This window comes from Pleurodeles waltl, chromosome 1_1 (assembly GCF_031143425.1).
Source record: "Pleurodeles waltl isolate 20211129_DDA chromosome 1_1, aPleWal1.hap1.20221129, whole genome shotgun sequence".
NCBI classification, from domain to species: Eukaryota; Metazoa; Chordata; class Amphibia; order Caudata; family Salamandridae; genus Pleurodeles; species Pleurodeles waltl.
Genome location: NC_090436.1, coordinates 446,013,652 through 446,035,116, shown reverse-complemented (window position 1 = coordinate 446,035,116; position 21,465 = coordinate 446,013,652). Strand labels below are relative to the sequence as shown.

Genomic DNA, 21,465 nt, shown 5'->3' with positions numbered 1-21,465 from the left:
GTTCTGCTGGAGCAGAAAGTGTTTAATGTACCTGAATTCAACCTGGAGTTGTTGAATAGGATCACCAACAGTATTCATCTTCTGATGCACTAAGTTCACCTCTGCATCAGAAAAGACAAAGCAGCAGTTATGTTGAAACAGAAATATAAGAATGAAGATGTACTTTCTATTCAGTGGCATCAAAGACAATCCACAAAGGAGTGATAGCAAGAGATTATGGGACACCATTCAACTTCTGATGTTCAGCAGAAGATTCTGAGAAAAGTTGGTTGATCAGATGTATTTTGAGGCCAACAGCATATCATTCAGGTAAAGGCAATGCAAACCTTGTACCGACTGAACCAGCACTAAAAAAAGATAACCTAGGCTTGTTTGGGTATGAAGTACCAATATTTACTCCTAGACACTGCGCAGATAGACAGTGTGGACACTTAGCGGCCAGGAAGGCTAATAAGGGAATATTAGACTGTGGCCAGTAAAGAAAAAACTGCTTAGGTGGCAATTTTGACATTTGTAAACTCTTGTTATTTGTGAAAGACCTGGGTCACTGCCTAAGGTGTCAATTATAAATAGGTTTTCTTGGCATGAAAGCAGAGTTTTGTATGTAGTGTTTAGGTAATAAATAGAAAGCTAGTGGTATCATATCTGCAAGAACACAGTAACAGTTTGGCAATAAAGGTATTCCTTTGTTCTGCATTCCCGTACTTGAGCTGCTCAAGCAACAGGAGGGCAGAAACCTGTTTGAGAGGTGGCAGCAGCAGGGGCTGTCTGGAAAACCTCAGAAGCCTGGAATGGCAATACTGGGGGTCTTCTAAGGAGCCCCCAGAGTGCATGGAATCATACAACCAATGCTTGCAAAAGCATTGGGGTATGATTCCAACATATATGATACCAAACGTGCCTATGTTCAGAGTTACCATTATGTAGCTGGACATAGGTAGTGACTTATGTCCAGTACACACGTAAAATGGCATCCCCGCACTCACAAAGTCTGGGAAAATGGTCCTGGAGGTCATGGGGCACCTCTGCTAGTTCAGGGGTGCCCTCACACACAGGTTCCCTGCACCCTGCCCTCAGGGCTGGAGGGCCTGCTATAGGGGTGACTGATAAGTGACCTGGTACAGTGTAAATGGCAGTGAAAGGATGCATGCACCTTTTCACACAGGCTGCAGTGGCAGTCCTTTAGAAGCCTTTGCCTGGGCTCCCTATGGGTGGCAAAAGATATGCTGCAGCCCATAGGGATCCCCTGGAAGCCCAATGCCCTAGTAACCTAAGTACCATATACTAGGGACTTATAAGGGGGCACCAGTATGCCAATTTTGGGTGAAATACTGGGTTACCAGTAAGCAACAACAAAATTTAGAGGAGAGAGAGCATAATCACCAGGGTCCTGGTTAGCAGAATCCTAGTGAACACAGTCAAGAACACTGACATCAGGCAGAAAATGAGGGTAACCATCTTTATGTCTAAGTGGACAGAAATATCTGGAGAGTCCATCTGCATTGGAATCGTTACTCCCAGGTCTATGTTCCACTGTAAAGTCCATCCCCTGTAGGGAAATGGACCACCTCAACAATTTAGGGTTTTCTCTTTTTATTTGCTTTGGCCATAAGAGAGGATTGTGATCTGTCTGAACAATGAAGTGAGTCCCAAAGAGGTATGGTCTCAACTTCTTCAAGGCCCAGACCACAACAAAGGCCCCCCTCTCTATGGCTGACCAATGCTTTTCTCTAGGGGTCAACCTTCTGCTGATAAAAGCTACTGCTTGAGCCTGGCCCTCTGTATTGAGTTGTGATAAAACTACCCAAACCCCGACCTCTGAAGCATCAGTCTGAACTACGAACGTCTTGGAATAGTCTGGCCTTTTTAAGACAGGTGCAGTGCACATGGCCTACTTTAGCTCCTCAAAAGCTTTCTGACAGTTAGCTGTCCATAATACCTTTTTAGGCATCTTCTTTGAGGTGAGGTCATTAAGAGAGGCAACAATGGAGCCATAGTTCTTAATGAACCTCCTCTAATATCCAGTGAGACCAAGAAAGTCTCTGACCTGGGTCTGTGTTGTTGGGGGAGCCCAGTCTAAAATAGTCTGGATCTTCCCCTGCAGTGGTTCAATCTGTTCTCCACCTACCAGGTGTCCCAGATAAACCACCTTACCCTGCCCTATCTGGCACTTTGAAGCCTTGATAGTGAGGCCTGCCTTTTGCAGGGCCTCCAAAACTTTCAAAGGTGGTCCAGGTGGTCATCCCAGGTGGAAAGACAGCAATATCATCAAGCTATGCTGCACTGAAAGCTTCCAGACCTTGGAAGACTGTGTTCACCAACCTCTGAAAAGTGGCAGGTGCATTCTTCAAATCAAAGGGCATAACTGTAAACTGATAATGCCCTCTAATAGTTGAGAGCGCTGTATTTGGTTTAGCATCTTCTGATAGTTTGATCTGCAGTCAAATCAGAAGTGCTTAGATACTTGGCAGATGTCAGTGTACCTATTAGCTCATTTGCCCTGGGAATAGGGTGAGCATCAGTCTTTGTGACTGTGTTGAGTCCTCTGTAATCTACACAGAACCTCATTTGCTTTTCCCCATTCTGCGAGTGAGGTTTGGGTACAAGCACCACTGGGCTGGCCCAGGGGCTATCAGAGTGCTCAATCACTCTTAAGTCAAGCATTTTCTGAATCTGGCTGCCTATAAATCTTGCTTCTGACAGGTAACCTGTCCCCTGTATCAATGGTGTGCTCACAGCATGTAGTCTGACAAGGTGTCAGAGGAAAGAGTTCACAAAATTGACCTTAGTGGTTCCTGCAGTCCTCCTTCTGAGACTGAGTAACGCAGTCTGCTAGGACAACTACATCCACTAAGCCATCAGCTGCCGTGTTGGAGAAGAGATCAGGGAGAGGGTCACTCTTTTCTTCCTTTTCCACATCAGTGGCCATGAGCAGGCTTAAGTCAGCCCTGCCATAGTAGGGCTTCAGGCGGTTCATGTGAAATACTCTAAGAGGACTTCTAGGAGTGCCTAGGTCAACTAAATAAGTGACCTCACCCTTCTTCTTCACTATGATGTGTGGTCCACTCAATTTATCTTGGAGTGCTCTGGGTGCCACAGGCTCCAGAACCCACACCCCCTGTCCTGGTTGGTACACTGTCAGGACAGCCTTCTGATCATGCCATTACTTTTGCAATTATTGGCTTGCCTGAAGGTTCTCAGTGGCCTTTTTCATGTATTCAGCCATTCTTGATCTTAGGCCAAGCACATAATCCAGTATATCTTGTTTAGGGGGCTTCAAGGGTTGCTCCCACCCCTGTTTCACAAGAGCTAAAGGGCCCCTAACAGGGTGACCAAAGAGGAGTTCAAAGGGGCTGTAGCCCACTCCTTTTTGGGGTACCTCCCTGTAGTCAAAAAGGAGGCATGGTAACAGGACATTCCATCTCTTTCTGAGCTTTTCAGAGAGTCCCATAATCATGCCTTTGAGTGTTTTGTTAAAACACTCAACCAACCCATTTGTCTGGGGATGGTAAGGTGTGGTGAACTTGTAAGTTACCCCAAACCCTTTACCACATTGCTTTTAGGTATGCTCACATGAAGTTGCTACTGCTGTCTGGCACCGCCTATTTTGGAAAACCCACCCTGGAAAAGATCCCCAGGAGGGCTTTGGCCACTGCAGGAGCTGCAGTGGTCCTCAGAGGTACAGCTTCTGGATATCTAGTGGCATGGTCTACCACCACTAAAATGAATCTCTTACCAGAATCTGTAGGAGGGTCAAGGGGGTCAACAATGTCAACACCTACCCTTTCAAAGGGAACCCTAACCACTGGCAGTGGGATCAAGGGGGGCTTTGGGGTGCCACCAGTCTTGTCACTGGCTTGGCAAGTGACACAGGAGCGATACAACTCCTTTGTGTCTTCTGACATGTGAGGCCAGTGAAAGTGAGGGACCAGTCTGTCCCAGGTCTTACTTTGCCCCAGATGTCCAGCAAGGGGAATATCATGCCCTAAAGTCAACAAATACTCTTGGTATTGCAGAGGTATGACCAATCTTCTGGTGACACAAGACTTGGGTTCCCTTGCTTCTGAAGACAGGAGGTTGATTTCACAGTACACCATGTGGGTGCCACTGACATCCCTTGCCTCTTCTTATCAGCTTGCTGTCTTAAACCCTCAAGTGTGGGGCAGGCCTGCAGTTCCACACTTAACTCCTCCCTGGCAGGCCCCCGCAACCTAGAAGCTCAGCTGTATCAGCTAGCTGCAGCTCCTCAGGTGTAGGTTCTGTCCAGGGAGTTGACTCCTCCTCCTCAAAGGGGAAATCACCAGTGGAGGGAGGGATAGTGAATAGCATCTTACCCTTTCTACCCCTACTTTTGAGAAACTCCATTGGTCCAGGATCCAAGTTTCCCTGTCCTCTTTGCTTCTCGCCTGAGCCCTGGTTAAAGCAAAGATATGCCCAGCATGGCAGCATGGGCCTCCAACTCTACTTCAGCCTGAGCTGATGTCTCCAAGTCGTTCCCTAGTAGACATTCTACAGGTAGGTCTGTGGATACCACAACTTTTTAGGACCTGTAAACCCGCCTTCTCCACCCCCCCAGTTGAGATCAACTACAGCCATGGGGTGGCTTACAGTTTTTTTATAGGCATCTGTCACTTGGTACTGATGACCAAGTACGTGTTGCTCAGGGGCCACCAGTTTTTCAGTCACCATTGTGACACTAGCACCTGTGTCCCTGTAGGCCTCAACCTGAACACCATTTATTAGGGGCTGTTGCTTGTACTTATCCATATTAAGGGGACAAGCAACAAGGGTGGCAAGGTGAATGCCACCATCAGAGACTAAAACAGCCTCAGTGGTTTTCCTAACTAAACCAACCCCCACTACACTTCCAAGAGTGAGCCCTGCTACACCCTTGAATTGACTATTAGTAGTGTTATTTTTCCCACCACCACTGCTATTGCTAGGGGCACTCGTGGTAGCAGTGGGGGTTGTGGTGGTGGGAGGCTTGGTGTTTTTCTTTGGGCAAGCACTATCTCCTGCCCAAAGACCTTTATTCCTACAGATTTAGCACAAAGGCTTTTTATTCTGATAGTGTGAAGAGGATTTATCCCCCCCCCCCGGAAGATTTCTGTGGGCCTGATGAAGACTCTTTGTTTTTATCTTTGTCCCCAACCTTGTAGTGAGACTTACCATCCTTCTTCTTGTCCTTGACTTGTCACCCCCTGTATGAGCTTTTCTGCTCACTCTTGTTTTGACTCATTTGTCTGCCTTCTTCCCTATTCTTGAGGAGAGGTCAGATCTGAGTCTACCAAGTACTGGTGCAAGGAGCCAGACACACAGCTATTCAAAATACGCTCTCTCAAAAGAAGATAATATAAGCCCTCATAATCAGACACTTTTCTGCCATGTAACCAGCCTTCTAAAGCTTTAACAGAACAATCCACAAAGCCAACCCAATCCTGTGAGGCCTCTTTTCTGGTCTCCCTGAACTGTATCCTATATTGTTAAGTGGTCAGACCAAACCTATCTAAGAGTGTACTCTTAAAAGCACTGCAGTTGTATGAGTCGTCTTCTCTGACAGTGAGAAGTCTATCCCTCCCCTTGTCAGAAAAGGACAACCACAGAATAGCAGCCCACTGCCCTTGAGGGACCCTCTGAACTTTGCAGGCCCTCTCAAGTGCAGCAAACCACTTGTACATGTCATCCCCACCTTGTTAGGGGGAAAAATTGGGGGAAGTTTCTGGAATCAATGGTGTCCTCCCTGACTGCATAACTCCTGAAACTGCTGCTGCTGCCACCATGAGGTGCTAACTCCAACCCCTGCCTTTCTCTTTTCACAGCCAAGGCCTCCCTATCTAGGGCTAGTTGTTGCTGCTGCAGCCTCAGCATGGCCTCCTCCAGTCTCAGTTTCCTGAGCTCCCTATCTATGGAGTCATCTCCTGGAGTTGTGCCATGGGATCCCTCAGACACTGAGGTGATATGGGAATGGGTAGAGGTAGATCTTTCCCTAACTTTTGTGACCCTAGTGACCTGACCTTTAGGTGTAAAAGGAGCCCTACCTGAGTGACACCCCTCCCACTACAAGCTACAGTAGTGGGCCTGCTAGGTACTAAATCCTTGGAAGAGCCCTCCCCTGAACCTGAATGATGATTATCTGATTCTACGGGGTCAGAATCTCCCTTCACCTCCTCCTCCTCCTGGCTACCCCCATGCTCCTGGTCATCCTGGAGAAGGAAGCTCAACAGGAAATTCTTGTTTGGGTTCTTCCCCACATCTAGTTTTCTGTTTGTGCAAAGCCCCTTCAATTCCTTGAAGGTCATGCCCTCATAGGTAGTACCCATGACCTCAGAGTTAGGCCCAGCAGAAGACACAATGGGGGTCATTTTGACCTTGGCGGACGGCGGAGGCCGTCCGCCAAGGTACCGCCGCTGAATGACCGCACCGCGGTCAAAAGACCGCGGCGGCCATTCAGACATTTCCTCTGGGCTGGCGGGCGCTCTCCAAAAGAGCGCCCGCCGGCCCAGAGGAAATGCCCCTGCAACGAGGACGCCGGCTCAGAATTGAGCCGGCGTAGTTGCAGGGGTGCGACGGGTGCAGTTGCACCCGTCGCGTATTTCAGTGTCTGCTTAGCAGACACTGAAATACTTTGCGGGGCCCTCTTACGGGGGCCCCTGCAGTGCCCATGCCATGGGCATGGGCACTGCAGGGGCCCCCAGGGGCCCCGCGGCACCCCCTACCGCCATCCTGTTCCTGGCGGGAGACCCGCCAGGAACAGGATGGCGGTAGGGGGTTGAAGGGCAGTGGTAAACCGGCGGGAGACCGCCGGTTTACCCTTTCTGACCGCGGCTGAACCGCCGCGGTCAGAATGCCCTCGGGAGCACCGCCAGCCTGTTGGCGGTGCTCCCGTGGTCGGTGGCCCTGGCGGCCGCCAGGGTCAGAATGACCCCCAATGTGTGTTAGTGTAGTGTAAGGAAAACCAAATCTACCTAACTTCTAGTCTCTTGGAAAGGAAAGTAAGAGACTAGACCCTTGTAGTAGGTATATATGTATAGCTCTAGGTATAGAGTAATCTTCCCTGTGGAAAGCACCAGGTGACAGAGTGATAAGGCAATTGCAAGTACTTAACCCACCGCTTCACCACCAATGTACAAGGCTGGCCTGGTGTGTAGTGAGTGCCTACGGTACTTACACCTTATACCATGTCCAGTTATCCCTTATTAGTGAAATGTAGGTAGTGTCTAGAAGCCAGGCTCTCTTGGGGTAGCTGTAGCTGAACAGCCAAGACTTATCTAGTAGACTTGCAAAGCCCATGCAATACCACTGTAGTCACACAGTACTCACACACGTGAAAGAAAATACTCAGTGTTACAAAAATAAAGGTACTTTATTTTGGTGACACAAATACCAAAAATACCATAGAGACTATGCTCCCTTGGTAGGTAAGTAATACACAAATTATATACACTAGTGTGCAGAATTAGGCATAAAAACAGTTAGAAAACAATGCAATCAGTGAAAATCACACTAGTTAGAAAAGGCCTGGGGGAGCAGAAACCAAATGCTAATAAAGTGGAATGTGAAAGTCGGTCCCCCACCTAGACAAGTGTAGTGTGTAGAGGGGTGCTGGGAGTATTAGAAAACAACAAAGGTAAGTAACATAACCCACCCCAAAGCCAGGAAAGCAGGAGTAAATCATCTTCTTAGAACACACAAGAACACGAGAAAGAAGATAATGCAAGAACCAGAAGAGACTGCAAGACACCAACAGTGGATTCCTGGACCTGAAGACCTGTTGAAGAAGGGGACCAAGTCCAAGAAGCGCATAAGAGTCCAGGAAGAACAGGAGCCCCTGCTAACCTGGATGAAGGTGCAAAAGAAGCGCCACTAGTGAAGAACAACAGTCAGTACTGCATCCAAGAAGACAGATGCGGGTCCCTGTTTTTTGCAGACGATGTCCCACGCCGGATGGAAGATTACAGTCTGGCTTGTGTCGCTGGATTCCGCCAACAAGCCTTGACACACACAAAGCTCACAGTCAGCGGAAAATGGCACTGCCCTGGACCAAGAGGGACCTGGTGGACTTTACCCAGGAGGGGGAGTCAGAGGAGGCTCTTAGCAACTCAGAGAGCCTTCAGAAGACCAGGCAGTGTGCACAGGAGTCCCACAGCACGGGGACAAAGAAGGTGCAAAAACAGCACTATAAGACAAGCTCTTACCGCCACCAAAGTTGGACAGTAGGACATCAGGACCGTCTGAACCACTTCTGTGCACTAGAAGTGATGCAGGATCCACACAACTCGTCAGGAGAGGGGACCCACGCAGCCGGTCGTCGTTGCAGAGAGGTGCCTGCTGAAGCACGGGAGTGACTCCTTCACTCCAAGGGAGATTCCTTCGTTATTCTGGTGCAGGCTGAAGACAGGCTGTCCTCAGAGGATGCACGACCGGGAAACAGTTGCAGTTGCTGGCGGGAGTTGAAGATACAATGTTGCAGAAGTCATCTTTGCTTCTTTGTTGCAGTTTGTAGAGATCCTGGAGGGTCCAGATGCAGTTTATTCGGTGAAAAGGTGAACTAAAGGATGCAGTGGATTCCTGCTGGAGTCTTGCAATCCAAATCTGAAGAACCACCCAAGAGAGAGACCCTACATAGCCCTTAAAGGAGGATTGGTCAGCTAAACAGGTAAGCACCTATCAGGGGAGGGCTCTGACGTCACCTGCTGGCACTGGCCACTCAGATGCTCCCAGAGTTCCCTGCCAACTTGGAATCCAAGATGGCAAAACCCAGGGATCCTCTGGAGGAGCTCTGGGGTGGTGATGGACAGGGGAGTGGTCACTCCCCTTTCCTTTGTCCAATTTCGCACCAGAGCAGGGACTGGGGGTCCCTGAACCGATGTAGACTGGATTATGCAAGGAGGCAAGCATTTCCAGTGGTAGCCTCCCAAGCCTGTAACACCTATTTCCAAAGGGAGAGGGTGTAATACCCCTCTCCCAAAGGAAATCCTTTGTTCTGCCTTCCTGGGCATGAACTGCTCAAGCAACAGGAGGGCAGACACCTTTCTAAGAGGTGGCAGCAACTGGAGCTGCTTGGAAAACCACAGAAGGCTGGAATGCAATACTGGGCTCCTCTAAGGAGCCCCCAAAGTGCATGGAATCATACAGCCAACGCTTGCAAAAGCATTGGGGTATGACTCCAACATGTTTGATACCAAACATGCCTGTGTTCAGAGTTACCATTATGTAGCTGGACATAGGTAGTGACCTATGTCCAGTACACGTGTAAAATGGCATCCCCGCACTCACAAAGTCCTGGAAAATGGTCCTGGAAGTCGTGCAGGTGTGCCCTCACACACAGGTACTCTGCACCCTGCCATCAGGGCTGGAAGGCCTGCTATAGGAGTGACTTATAAGTGACCTGGTGCAGTGTAAATGGCAGTAAAAGGGTGCAAGCACTTTTTCACACAGGCTGCAATGGCAGTCCTGTAGAAGCCTTTGCATGGGCTCCCTATAGGTGGCAAAAGATATGCGGCAGCTCATAGGAATCTCCTGGAACCTCAATGCCCTGGGTACCTAAGTACCATATACTAGGGACTTATAAGGGGGCAGCAGTATGCCAATTTCGGGTGAAATACTGGGTTACCAGTATGCAACAACAAAATTTAGAGGAGAGAGAGCATAATCACTGGCGTCCTAGTTAGCAGGATCCCAGTGAACACAGATAAGCACTCTGACATCAGGCAGAAAATGGGGGTAACCATGACAAAAAGAGGGTACTTTCCTACACCTGGTCCCAGACACACTCCAAGGGGTTGAAGACAGGCACATCCCTACTCAAATGCAAGTGTCTGCTCCTCTCACCACTCTAGCTCAGGAAGACCCATCAGCCTGGTGATGGGCCATCAGGATTGAAGGGCATACATCAGCTTGCTTTGTGACACTCTAGAGTGAATAAACAAACAGCTCAACTGTCATCGTGACCCAGACTGGTATTCTGCAGACAGGCAGAGGCACTGAATGGTTAAGCAAGAAAATCCCCACTTACTAAAAGTGGCATTTTGAAGCTTACAATTTAAAAAATAACTTTACAAAAATATGTATTTTTAAATTGTGAGTTCAGAGACCCCAAACTCCAAATCTCTATCTGTTCCCAATGGGAAATTACACTTAAAATATATTTCAAGGCAATCCCCATGTTACACTATAGGAGAGACAGTCCTTGCAATAGTGAAAGACTAATTTATCTGGATTTCACTATCAGGACATGTAAAACACACCAGTACATGTCCTAACTTTTTAATACAATGCACTCTGCCCCTGGGGCTGCCTCGGCCTCCTTTAGAGGATTACTTACATGTAGTAAAAGGGAATGTTTGGGCCTGGCAAGTGGGAGCACTTGCCAGGTCGAAACGGCAGTTTAAAACAGCACCTACAGGTACTGCAATGGCAGTCCTGAGACATGTTTACTGGGCTACTCATGTGGGTGGCACAATCAGTGCTGCAGGATCATTAGTAACATTTAATTCATAGGCCCTGGGCACACACAGTACATTGTACTAGGGACTTATTAGTTAATCAAATATGCCAATCATGGATAAACCAATCACCAATACAATTTAATCAGCGAGCATATGCACTTTAGCACTGGGTAGCAGTGGTAAAGGGCCCAGAGTCCTAAAAAGATAGAGAAAATAGGAGGAAGAAGGCAAAACATTTGGGGATAACCCTTCAAAAAGCATCAGGTCCAACACAACTCCCTTCCAGCCTAAAGCCAGGGTAGACCAATCAATACCTTGATTGACTTCCCTGCTTAGGGCGATAGAACATGGATCCTGGCCCGCAAACCCAGTTAGATAACCCTGTCCTTAATCTCAGGGCCCACTAAGCTTACCCAGGGAATCCTCCTGTGGACCCCATCTGTGCAGCACCTAATCTTAGTTTGCTTGCAGATGTTTCCCAGTAGGCAAACAGTACCACCATGACCAACGTAGGGGTGTGGTCCATTCTACCCTCAGGGTATGACTCCTCTCCCCAACCCAAGGGCAACTCTGTCCTCAAGGATGTCAACCCACAGTGGTAACTACAGTTGTCAATGATGAGAGCCAGGCCTCAGCCCTTCCAGGGCCCTCTAACCTCTGTGGTTTCTCAAGAGTGGGGGGCATAGCCCTGGGTGATTGGCACCCTTTGTCCACTCTCCCTCACACTAGTTCAGGGGTGGTATCCTGAGACTGATTCTCCATCCCAGGGTATGTACCCTTAGGCTGGACAGGAGCCAGGGGTAAGACCTTCCTTACCCTGTCCTCCTTCCCAGGGCTCTGTACCCTCCTTTTGGGAGTGGTATCCCAGATTCCAAAACTGTCAGGGCAGCTGTGGCAGTCGTCCTCCACAATTCTCCCCCAGTTCAGGGGTGCTAACCTGCAACTGGTCCCCCAACCCAGGGTCTGTACCCTTAGGCTGAGCAGGTGCCTGGCAACCCAAGACTTCCCAGGGAGCACAATCATCCCCCCCAAGGGAAACACATTCCTCTTGTGCTGTATGAAAGTCTGCCTGGCGCAGGTCTCCCGACTCCTGTCTCCAGTGCACGTTCCCTGGAGTCAGAGAACTCACACTCCACCAGGTGTTTGCATAGCTCTGGAAAACCGGGACTGAACATATGCTCTCCAGCACTCAAATTGTACAGTTTCTCGTGTCTGTTCACCATAATACCCGTCACCCAACCATCCAGTGCCTTGAAAAAAGTACCACACATCATCCTCCATTTGTTTAGACAGTGTCTGACTGTCCTTGAAACTCAACCTACCCTCCTCTGGGGTGACACATATTCCCATACCAGGGTTCCCTCAATGGGGGTACCCCTCCCCCTGTCACTCCCTTCTAGAGCCTGTAGTGTCCCTCCCACCTCCAGGAATATGACTTTCTGTGCCAATTACTGTGCCAATTCCTCAATCTTCCTCAGGGCTCCTGCACACCTCTGAAGCTCCCTCATATACCTGAGCCCACTGGCATATTTCACCCCCATCCTTAGAAACCAAGCCTCAGGGTATGTGGACCTTTTCTTCAGTACTAGACATGGTACTTTCGCTGCCACCATCTGAGCTGAACTCAACCTTCCTGGCTTCCAGCTCCATCAGACTTGAGCTCCTGAGATAAAAGAGCTTTCTTATCTTGAAGGGACATTCTCATTTCCTCCAAAGCTTTTTCTCTCTCGCTTTAACCTGATCTTTACCAGCTCCAACTCAAGTTTCCTGGCTCTCCACCTATACTTCAGCTCCTCAGGGTACAGACCTGGAGAGGAAATACTGCTGCTTTTCCCTGGAGGGAGCACCATTCAGGCTGGCCCCACAGGCGATGCTGAATCCTCCAGGTATCCCGGGCACAGACTTTGTTCATCCTGCTACACAACATCATTGCCATCCTCCACACCAGTTTTTGGAAAAATAGCCAATATTCATCTGAGGAAAACAAGCCAAAAACAACAAAAATTCAACATATACAAGTAAAGATACACATTTTCAAAGATTAAATCTTAGTAAAGTGCTTAGAAACACAATAGTTCCAACTGGGACTATCACAGCGTTTTGATGGAGTTGTTCCCAACAGTTTGACGCAACGCGTGAGGAAGTGCAGGTCAGTCATGGAGTCACACAGAACCCACGTACCGTACCTTTGAAAATGATGAAACAAAGATGTTGCATGGAGTCAGGGAGGTGAGGCGTCGCTGGAGCTGGTGGGGCACCGGTTCCTTACTGCTACGGGGAGGTGAGGCTAGGCAAGGGATGTGGGTGTCGATTCCTTACGGTGGCAGGAGAGGTGATGCGGCATCGGTGGCAAGGCGCGGTTCCTTATAACCCGGCGGGGTAGATGAATCCAGCAGGTCAAGATGCGAGGCGTGGACTTCGCGATCACACCGCTGGGCCCAAGGCCCTGCGGTGGAGTCAGTGTCGGGTGTCACAGACATTGATGACATCAGGACTCACACTGCGGAGGGACTTTGGAGGCGCTGTGGTGGGGTTGGGCCTGCAGCGTCAGTTGCGGTCTTTGCATTCAGCAGGAACCATGGCTCTGGTGCTGGTGTAGGAAGAGACGCAGAGTTGGACCGCAGGGCCGGTTCTGAAGTTGCTCTGGAGTCGATGTGATTGTTTATTCTTGGTTACACCAGAACTCACTCCCAAGGGCCCAGGGACTCGATTTGGCACCACTTGGTAAGTCAGGACTCTCAGCAAGAGAGCCCAGGTGCTGGAAGATGAAGTCTTTGATGTCCATGAGACTTCTTAACAGCAGGAGAGCTTAGTCCAAGCCCTTGGAGAACCTTTGAAAGCAGAATGTAGAAAGTCTTTGAAAGCAGGATGTAGAAAGAAAAGTCCAGTCCTTTTATTACCAGAACAGAAGCAGCAAGCAGCAGGCCAGCACAACAAAGCAAAAGGTGGAGTGGCAGTCCTTCCTACAGTATCCAGCTCTTCTTCCTGGTAGAATGTCCTCACACCAGACGTGTTCCTACTATGTAGTGTCAGAGGTCCAGTACTTATACCCATTTGTGTCTTTGAAGTAGGCATACTTCAAGGAGAGGTCTTTGTAGTGCACAAGACCATGCCTTTCCTTGCCCAGGTCCCAGACACACTCCTAAGGGTAGAAGCCTGCTTTGTGTGAGGACAAGCACAGCCCTACTCAGGTGCAAGTGTCCGCTCCTTCCACCAGTCTAGCTCAGGAAGACACATCAGCCTGGTGATGGGCCATCAGGATATGCAGGGCACACCTCAGCTGCTTTGTGTAACTGTCTACAGTGAATACACAAACAGCCCAACCGTCATCCTGACCATATGTGTATTCCGCAGGTAGAAGCACTCAATGGTTAAGCAAGAAAATGCCCACTTTCTAAAAGTGGCATTTTCAAACCTACAATTTAAAAAACAACTTCACCAAAATACAATGGGTATTACCATAACTCAGGTTCTTGAAAACGGTCAACATAAATTTCATGAGACAGCCATTAAAAAGATCCAATGTGCTGGAAAAAAATTCAAACTCTGAGAATCTCAAGAAAAATTTAAAAGTGTATTCTGGCAATGTACCCACACTGTAGGGGTACTATTTCAGTATCCACAAATGGTGGCGGACCTCCCACGATTATGGATTTCCCATTTCAGATTTTTCTCCTCACATGTCTCCGTGGTAAGGACAACCACCTTGTGAACAAACCTCAAGCCTTGTGGTGGTCACCTTTATATACAGTGTACCAACCACAGCCAGTAATATGTCTACCATGTAGGCAGATGAAAGGGGTTGCTTATAAACACAAATACACTGGGCCTCTAAGTCCATTAATTGGTATCACATTTGTAATTTCCACTGATCATATCCTACACAGATTTCTGTTACACAAGTATCTCAAATGCTGAATATGTTGGTGAGAAGGAGCTCTGCAACCAGAATCCGTTCAATATTAATATATACTTTTAATTTTAATCCTCATGTAAGGAGCAGTTTCATGTAACATTTAGATGTGCAGATTTTTCAACCAAGTTGATGTTTCTAAGTAGGTGCCTAGATTGCAGACGATGGAAAACTAGAGCACACCAGACTGCCCCACTTTCTCTTTTAAAGGTATGCCCCAGAAGTTACTATAAAAACTCATATTTAATTTTAAAGCACCAGCATCTTGGGGGTTGGACAAGGAAAGTATCTATTTGAAAACCTGTTGATTAACACATCATATTAGCAAATGATCACGTACAAACAGAAAGAACGTTACCATTCTCATTTTCGAAAAATTTACAAGACCGTCTTCTGTAAAATTTGGGGTTCCTTCTTCTATAAATGCGAGATCTGTTAAATACATTCCAAGATATGGGACGCAAGGAGGATTGCAGCTGTAGTGAGAAAAAAAACATTCAATTGAAGAACTTGCCCTTTAAATAGGTACAACATGTGTTAAGGTTTCAGATTATTCTTTGAACTCTTTGAACTAAAAGTCAAACCCAGGACATACAATTTTGTGAAGACTACAAAGTACATGCATACGTTTATCCAAGCTGCTGAGTGTGCTTTACATTTGAAAGAGAAACAAGAAAGGGGAGTCTTATATTCAGCACAGGATAACTACAGACTTGGGTGGGTGCTGATGCCAGAGTCGCAGGAGTTCCAACACACTAGGAGCAGCTTAAGAACACCATGCTATCCAGAGTAAAGTGTAGGAATCATGGACAGACGCAGAGATGCTAATGTGCCTTCAGAAAACCAGTTGAGATGCATGCACTGTGGTCAGGAATCCTGTAGGCCTAATTATCCATTAGAGCAATCTGAAAAGTTCACAAAACAATATGAAGCCTAGTTCCCGCACAGAAGGCAGATATATGGAGTGATCTTCTCACAGCAACAGGCTTGAAACTGAATTTGTTATGCCATTTGTGGCAGACAATTTACAACACCCTCCTTCCCTGCATCCTTTCTACACTGAATACTGCTCCCAGAAAGACCCTAAGAACCACTATCGACCTCAAAAACGTCTTCTGGAAAGTTTTCAAGGACATGGTCTTTTTCATTGCTGTCTCCCAAGATGCAAATCCAGATCTGGCCTTACCTCTGCAATAACACAGCTCCTATACAGGACACTACTGCCCCTCCACTTAAAAAATAAAAAGAGCAAGAAAACAACTCCCACTTGTATTCTTATTAAGTTAAGATTCAATGTCATGTCTATGAAATACTCTTGCCAAGACCCTGGATTATCCAGAAAAACTCTACTGAAGGTTTCTATTCTGAAATGAAGCATGAGTCTTTCCTCTGATGTCAGTTTCTGACTGAATCATACAAAAAGGAAGTAGTCACAAGAGGAAGATGCTTTAAAATATATTCCTTTCATTGTTTGTCAATGTTCATTGTAGGAAAGTAAGCCTTTTGGCATGGTTACATCCCCACTTTTTACCTGGTATTGATGTTAACTTGACTGAGTGTATGCTGGGATCCTGCTAACCAGGCCCCAGCACCAGTGTTCTTTCCCTAAACTGTACCATTGTTTCCACAATTGGCACACCGCTGGCACACAGCTATGTCCCTTGTAAAAGGTACCAGTGGCACCAAGGGCTCTGTGGCCAGTGAGAGACCCAAAGGGCTGCAGTATGTATTGTGCCACCCTGAAGGACCCCTCACCAAACACATGCACCCTGCCATTGCAGATTGTGTGTGTTGGTGAGGAGAAAAAGTTAAAGTCGACATGGCATCCCTCTCAGGGTGCCATGCCTACAAACCACGGCCTGTGGCATAGGTAAGTCACCCCTCTAGCAGGCCTTACAGCCCTGAGGCAGGGTGCACCAAACCACAGATGAGGAAATAGCTGCATGAGCAATATGCTGATACAGTTTCGAAGTCCATTCTTAAACATTGTACGTGCATTGTGACCATGTTAAGTACATGGGCTGGGAGTTTGTCATTTTGAACTCCACAGCTCCATGATGGCTTCACTGAATACTGGGAAGTTTGGTATCAAACCTTTACAGCACAATAAACACACAATGATGCCAGTGTTGGATTTATTATAACATGTCCACAGAGGGCATCTGAGAGATGCCTTGTATATTTTACCCAACCCTCTAGTGTAGGGCTGATCGGTCTGTGCCAACCTGCCACTAACAGACAATGATCTGACCCCAGGGGGGAAGAGCCTTTGTGCCGTCTCGGGTAAGGAACAAAGCCTGCTCTGGGTGGAGTTGCTTCACACCTCCCCCGGGCAGGAACTGCAAAACTTGGCAGTGAGCCTCAAAGGCTCAGACCTCCTGTTACAGTGCCCCAGGGCATGCCAGCTAGCGGAGATGCCTGCCCTCTGGACCAAGCCCCACTTTTGGCAGCAGGTCCGATGGGAAAGGAGGAGTGACCACTGCAGCTAGGACCACCCCTACGGTGTCCAGAGCTGAAGTGACACCCTCCTTGAAGAATCCTCCAGCTTTTTTTGGAGGAGAGGGACCAACAGGAATAGGAATGTGTCCACTCCCCAAAGGGAGTGGGCACAGGAAGGGTGTAGCAACCCTCAGGGACAGTAGCCATTGGCTACTGCCCTCTGCCCCCGTAACACCCCTAAATCCAGTATTTAGGGGCACCTTGCTCTCTGAACCTTGCTCACCAGATTCCTGGAGACCGCAGATAAAAGAAAGAAGAAGGACTGCAGAGCAGACCCCAGCTGTGAAAACTACAGATGACAACTGACTTGTCTCCAGCCCTACTGGCCTGTCTGCCGCTTCGAAACTCCTGCTACAAAAAGGCGACGCATCCTGCAAGACCAGCGACCTCTGCAAACCTTCAGAAGACTGCCTGCCCACCAGGGAGCCAAGACCTCCAGAGGACAGTGGCCGTGTCCAGAAGTAACCTTCCAAAAGGACTCCAGAGCAGCCCCGGATCCACAAGCGCTACCTACTCTGCACCTAACACCCACTGCCGGAGTCCAGGTGGCCCATTGGTCCAGAGAAGGTCTCCAGACAATTCCGACCTCAAGACCACCCTGGGTTGTCCCCTCCTGGCCAATACAACGCCTGCAGCCTGAATCTGGAGGACCCCACCTTGACCGCTACTGGATCCGACAAAGATTATTGACGTCCAAAGGTACCCTCGCACCTGCAGCCCCTTGACCTTGGGAAATCTGACCAATGGTCCCACAACATCCAGCGGGCACCTCTCCTACTTGTCCAGCCTTTGGTTTTCCAGGAACCAACCCCTTGGACCCAGCCTGCAGCATCGTTGTAACCCCCAGGTTTCCCCTATTGAGAAGCATTGGAGCCCTACACTGCGTTTGCACCCAGCCGTCCCTCTGCCGCTGAGGTTGTATGTTTGGTGCTGACCTCTGACCCCCCTGGTGCTGACCTAAACCCCCAGGCCTGTGACCTGAACCTGTGGGTACTTACCTGCAATCTGTTTTCTACTGAGAGCCCCCAATCTTTATAGGAATCCATTGGAAATCCAGCGCCTACTTTGACCTCTGCACCAGGCCAGCCCCGTGTTGCTGGTGATGTACTTTTGGGGTCACCTTGAACTTTGACCTGTGGACATCCTAACCCCCGAAAATTGGGATTGTAAATTGAGTACCTACCTGTTAACTGTGCTAACACTTTTTCTCCCCTAGGACTGCATTGGTATTATGAGAAATTGCACTGTGTCAACTTTTAAAATTGAAAAGTGTTACTTGTAAACTGTTTTATCTGCAAAACCTAAACAAAGTACATTTGATTCATATGCTTGATACCTACTGACAACTGTACTTACCTGCAACAAAGACCTTTTGGTTCTAGTCATAAAGTAACAAAATATAATTAGCTATATAAAAACATTGGTCTGGAGTTAGTCATTGAGTGTGTGCCTCATTTCTTAACTGTATGTGTACAACAAATGCTTCGACTTCCCTCTGATAAGCCTAACTGCTCGACCACACTACCACAAATGAGAGCATTAGCATTATCTACTTTTTTCCTCTGTTAAGGCTGTGGGGAACCCCTGGACTCTATGCACACTATACCTCATTTTGGTATAGTATATACAATAAATCAATCAATCAGTTTTTGTCAAGTGAGGCTACTCACCTATGAGGGTCTCAAGGCGTTGGGGGGGGAGGGGCCTCTTCCGAAGAGCCCCATCTTCAGGTTTTTCCTGAAGATGGTGAACAACCAGCATTGTTTGAGGTGCAGGGTGAGGGTGTTCCAGCTCTTTGCTGCGATGTAGGGGAAGGATCGTCCTCCAGCAGTTGTTTTACAGATGTGAGGGATGGTGGCCAGGGCCATCTGGGCAGAGCGGAGGGATCTGGCGGGGGTATGGAAGGAGATGAGGTGGTTCAGGTATGCTGGTCCTGCGTTGTGTATGGCCTTGTATGTGTGGGTGAGTAGTTTGAAGGTGATTTGTTTCTTGACAGGGAGTCAGTGGAAGGTCCTCAAGTGTTGGGAGATGTGTTCTCGATGTGGGAGGTCCAGGATGAGTCTGGCAGAGGCATTCTGGATGAGTTGTCATTTTTTAAATGTTTCTAGTCGAGGTGCCGGCATTGCCATAGTCGAGCTTGTTTGTGACTAAGGCGTGGGTGACGGTCCTGCAACAGTCTGCTGGGATCCATCTGAAGATCTTCCAAAGTTTGTGGAGTGTGTGCCACAGGAGGAGGCGACTGAGTTTACCTGGAGGGTCATGAATGGGGAAAAGTCAAGGGTGATGCCTAGGTTGCGGGCGTGCTCAGTCGGTGCAGGGGCGGCAATGAGAGATGTGGGCCACCAGCTCCCAAGCTGAGGTGGCGTTTCCGAAGATGATGAGCTCAGTCTTGTCGGAGTTGAACTTGAGGCAGCTTTCTCTCATCTAGGTGTTTGGCGGCTTCCATTCCTGAGTAGAAGTTCCTTTTGGCCGTATCCGGGTCTCCGGTGAGGGAAACGATGAGTTGTGTGTCATCGGCATATGACACGATGTTCATACCGTGGCTTCTGATGATGGCTGTGAGAGTGGTCATGTATACGTTGAACAGTGTGGGACTCAGGTTGGGCTCCTTGGGGGACTCCACAGTTGACTCCTGTGGGTCTGGATGTGTAAGGCCAGAGTCTGACCCTCTGCGTCCTCCAGGAGAGGAATGAGTGGATCCATTCCAGGGCCATTCCACGGATACCTATGTCGTGGAGTCTTGTGCGTAGAGTGCTGTAGAGACCGTGTCGAAGGCTGCTGAGAGGTCAAGGAGTATGAGCGCTGGGGTGTGGACGCAGTCCAGGAGTAATCGGATGTCGTCGGTGGCTTCCAGGAGGGCTGTCTCTGTGCTGTGGTTGCTGCGGAAGCCGGACTGGGAGCTGCCCAGGGAGTTGTTGGCCTCAATGAAATTCCATAGTTGTGCGTTGATTGCTTTCTCCAGTACTTTTAGGGGGTAGGGTAGCAGCAAGATGGGCCGTAAATTCTTTAGTTCTTATGGTTCGGCGAAGGTTTCTTCAGGAGAGGGCATATTTTGGCATGCTTCCAGTCCTCCGGTAAGGCGCCAGTGTTGATGGAGCAATTCATTGTGTTCCAAAGCTCGGGGAGATGGATGCACTGGCTCTGATATATATGTGGTGTGGGCAGGGGTCTGTGGGGGCTCCGGAGTGGGTGCTGTTCATGATGCTGACTATTTCCCCCATGGTGAGCGTGGGCCAGCTGTGGATGATCTGGGTGGGTTTTAGGGGGGTGGGTTGGTCACAGGTTCTGGTGCCAGAAGTTTCTGGGAGGAAGCTGTCATAGATGTTGTGGATCTTGCGGTGGAAAAAGGTGGCGAGCTTCCCACATTCATCACGTACTTGTTCCTGATTTTTGTCCTTGACTTTTGCTTCTTGCAGCGGGATTCTACCTAGACTTGTGGATTCCTTAGCCTGGTTGTTCTCTCATTCTGATGACAGGGGTAGTTTGGTACATGGCGTTTCTAGTGCAACATAAATCTCCACCTTCAATCAAGTATTAGAAAATTTCATGTTTTTTCATCCTAACTGTGAACTCCTTAAAGAGACAACACACCTTTCCTATATCTTCTACTGTGCAGGCTGACACTGTGGCTACTTGGAGGAGTCACATTTTTCACTGGCAATCAAGAAGGAAACTCAAAAGGCTTTCACCTTGTCCATTCCTTACATACTATAATCCAAAAGAAGAAGACTGGATATAATTTCATAATTGAAAAGTCAGTATCAAGCTGTGCCTTTCTCAGGAGTGGGTGTGCCTTGTAGGATATACCCAATGGGGTGTGGTGTGCTGATCACTGCCGCAAAGTACCTAATCAAGAAAATAACAAATTAGTGCAACTTGTTGTAGGAGACTGGCCTGGTGTGTAGTGGGTACCTATGATACTTACACCTTATACCAGGTCCAGTTATCCCTTATTAGTATACTGTAAGCAGTGTCTAGAAGCCAGGCTCTCTAGAGGTAGCTGTGGGTGAGCAGCCAAGGCTTATCTAGGAGACATGCAAAACTCATGCAATACCACTGTAGTCACACAGCACTTACACACATGAAAGAAAATCCTCAGTGTTACAAAAATGAAGGTACTTTATTTTGGTGACACAAATACCAAAAATACCATAGAGACTATACGCCCTTGGTAGGTAAGTAATACACAAATTATATACACTAGTATGCAGAAATAGGCATAAAAACAGTTAGAAAACAATGCAATCAGTGAAAATCACACTAGTTTGAAAAGGGCCTGGGGGAGCACAAACCAAATACTAATAAAGTGGAATGTGAAAGTCGGTCCCCCACCTAGGCAAGTATAGTGTGAGGAGGGAAGCTGGGAATACTAGAAAAGCCCAAAGGTAAGTACCACAACCCACTCCATCGACCAGAAAAAAGGAGTAATTCACAGTAAGTTTCCCAGAAACGAGAAGAAGAATTATGCAAAACCCAGAAGAGACCGCAAGACACCAACAGTGGATTCCTAGACAAGAAGTTCTGTGGGAGAAGGGGACTAAGTCCAAGAAGCACAGAAGAGTCAAGGAAGACCAGGAGCCCCTGCTAACCCGGATGAAGGTGCAA

The 21,465-nt window shown here is 48.1% G+C and overlaps 1 protein-coding gene across 1 annotated transcript in view; it reads right to left on the bottom strand.

Annotated features, from left to right (window-relative positions):
* The window catches only part of RASGRF2 (Ras protein specific guanine nucleotide releasing factor 2), a 1,901,930-nt gene that overhangs the window by 127,471 nt on the left and 1,752,994 nt on the right, over nt 1-21,465 (bottom strand). The window contains exon 25 of the mRNA XM_069224559.1: nt 14,720-14,837. Within this exon, the coding sequence (XP_069080660.1) occupies nt 14,720-14,837 (118 nt within the window). The remainder of the gene's footprint in view (nt 1-14,719; nt 14,838-21,465) is intronic.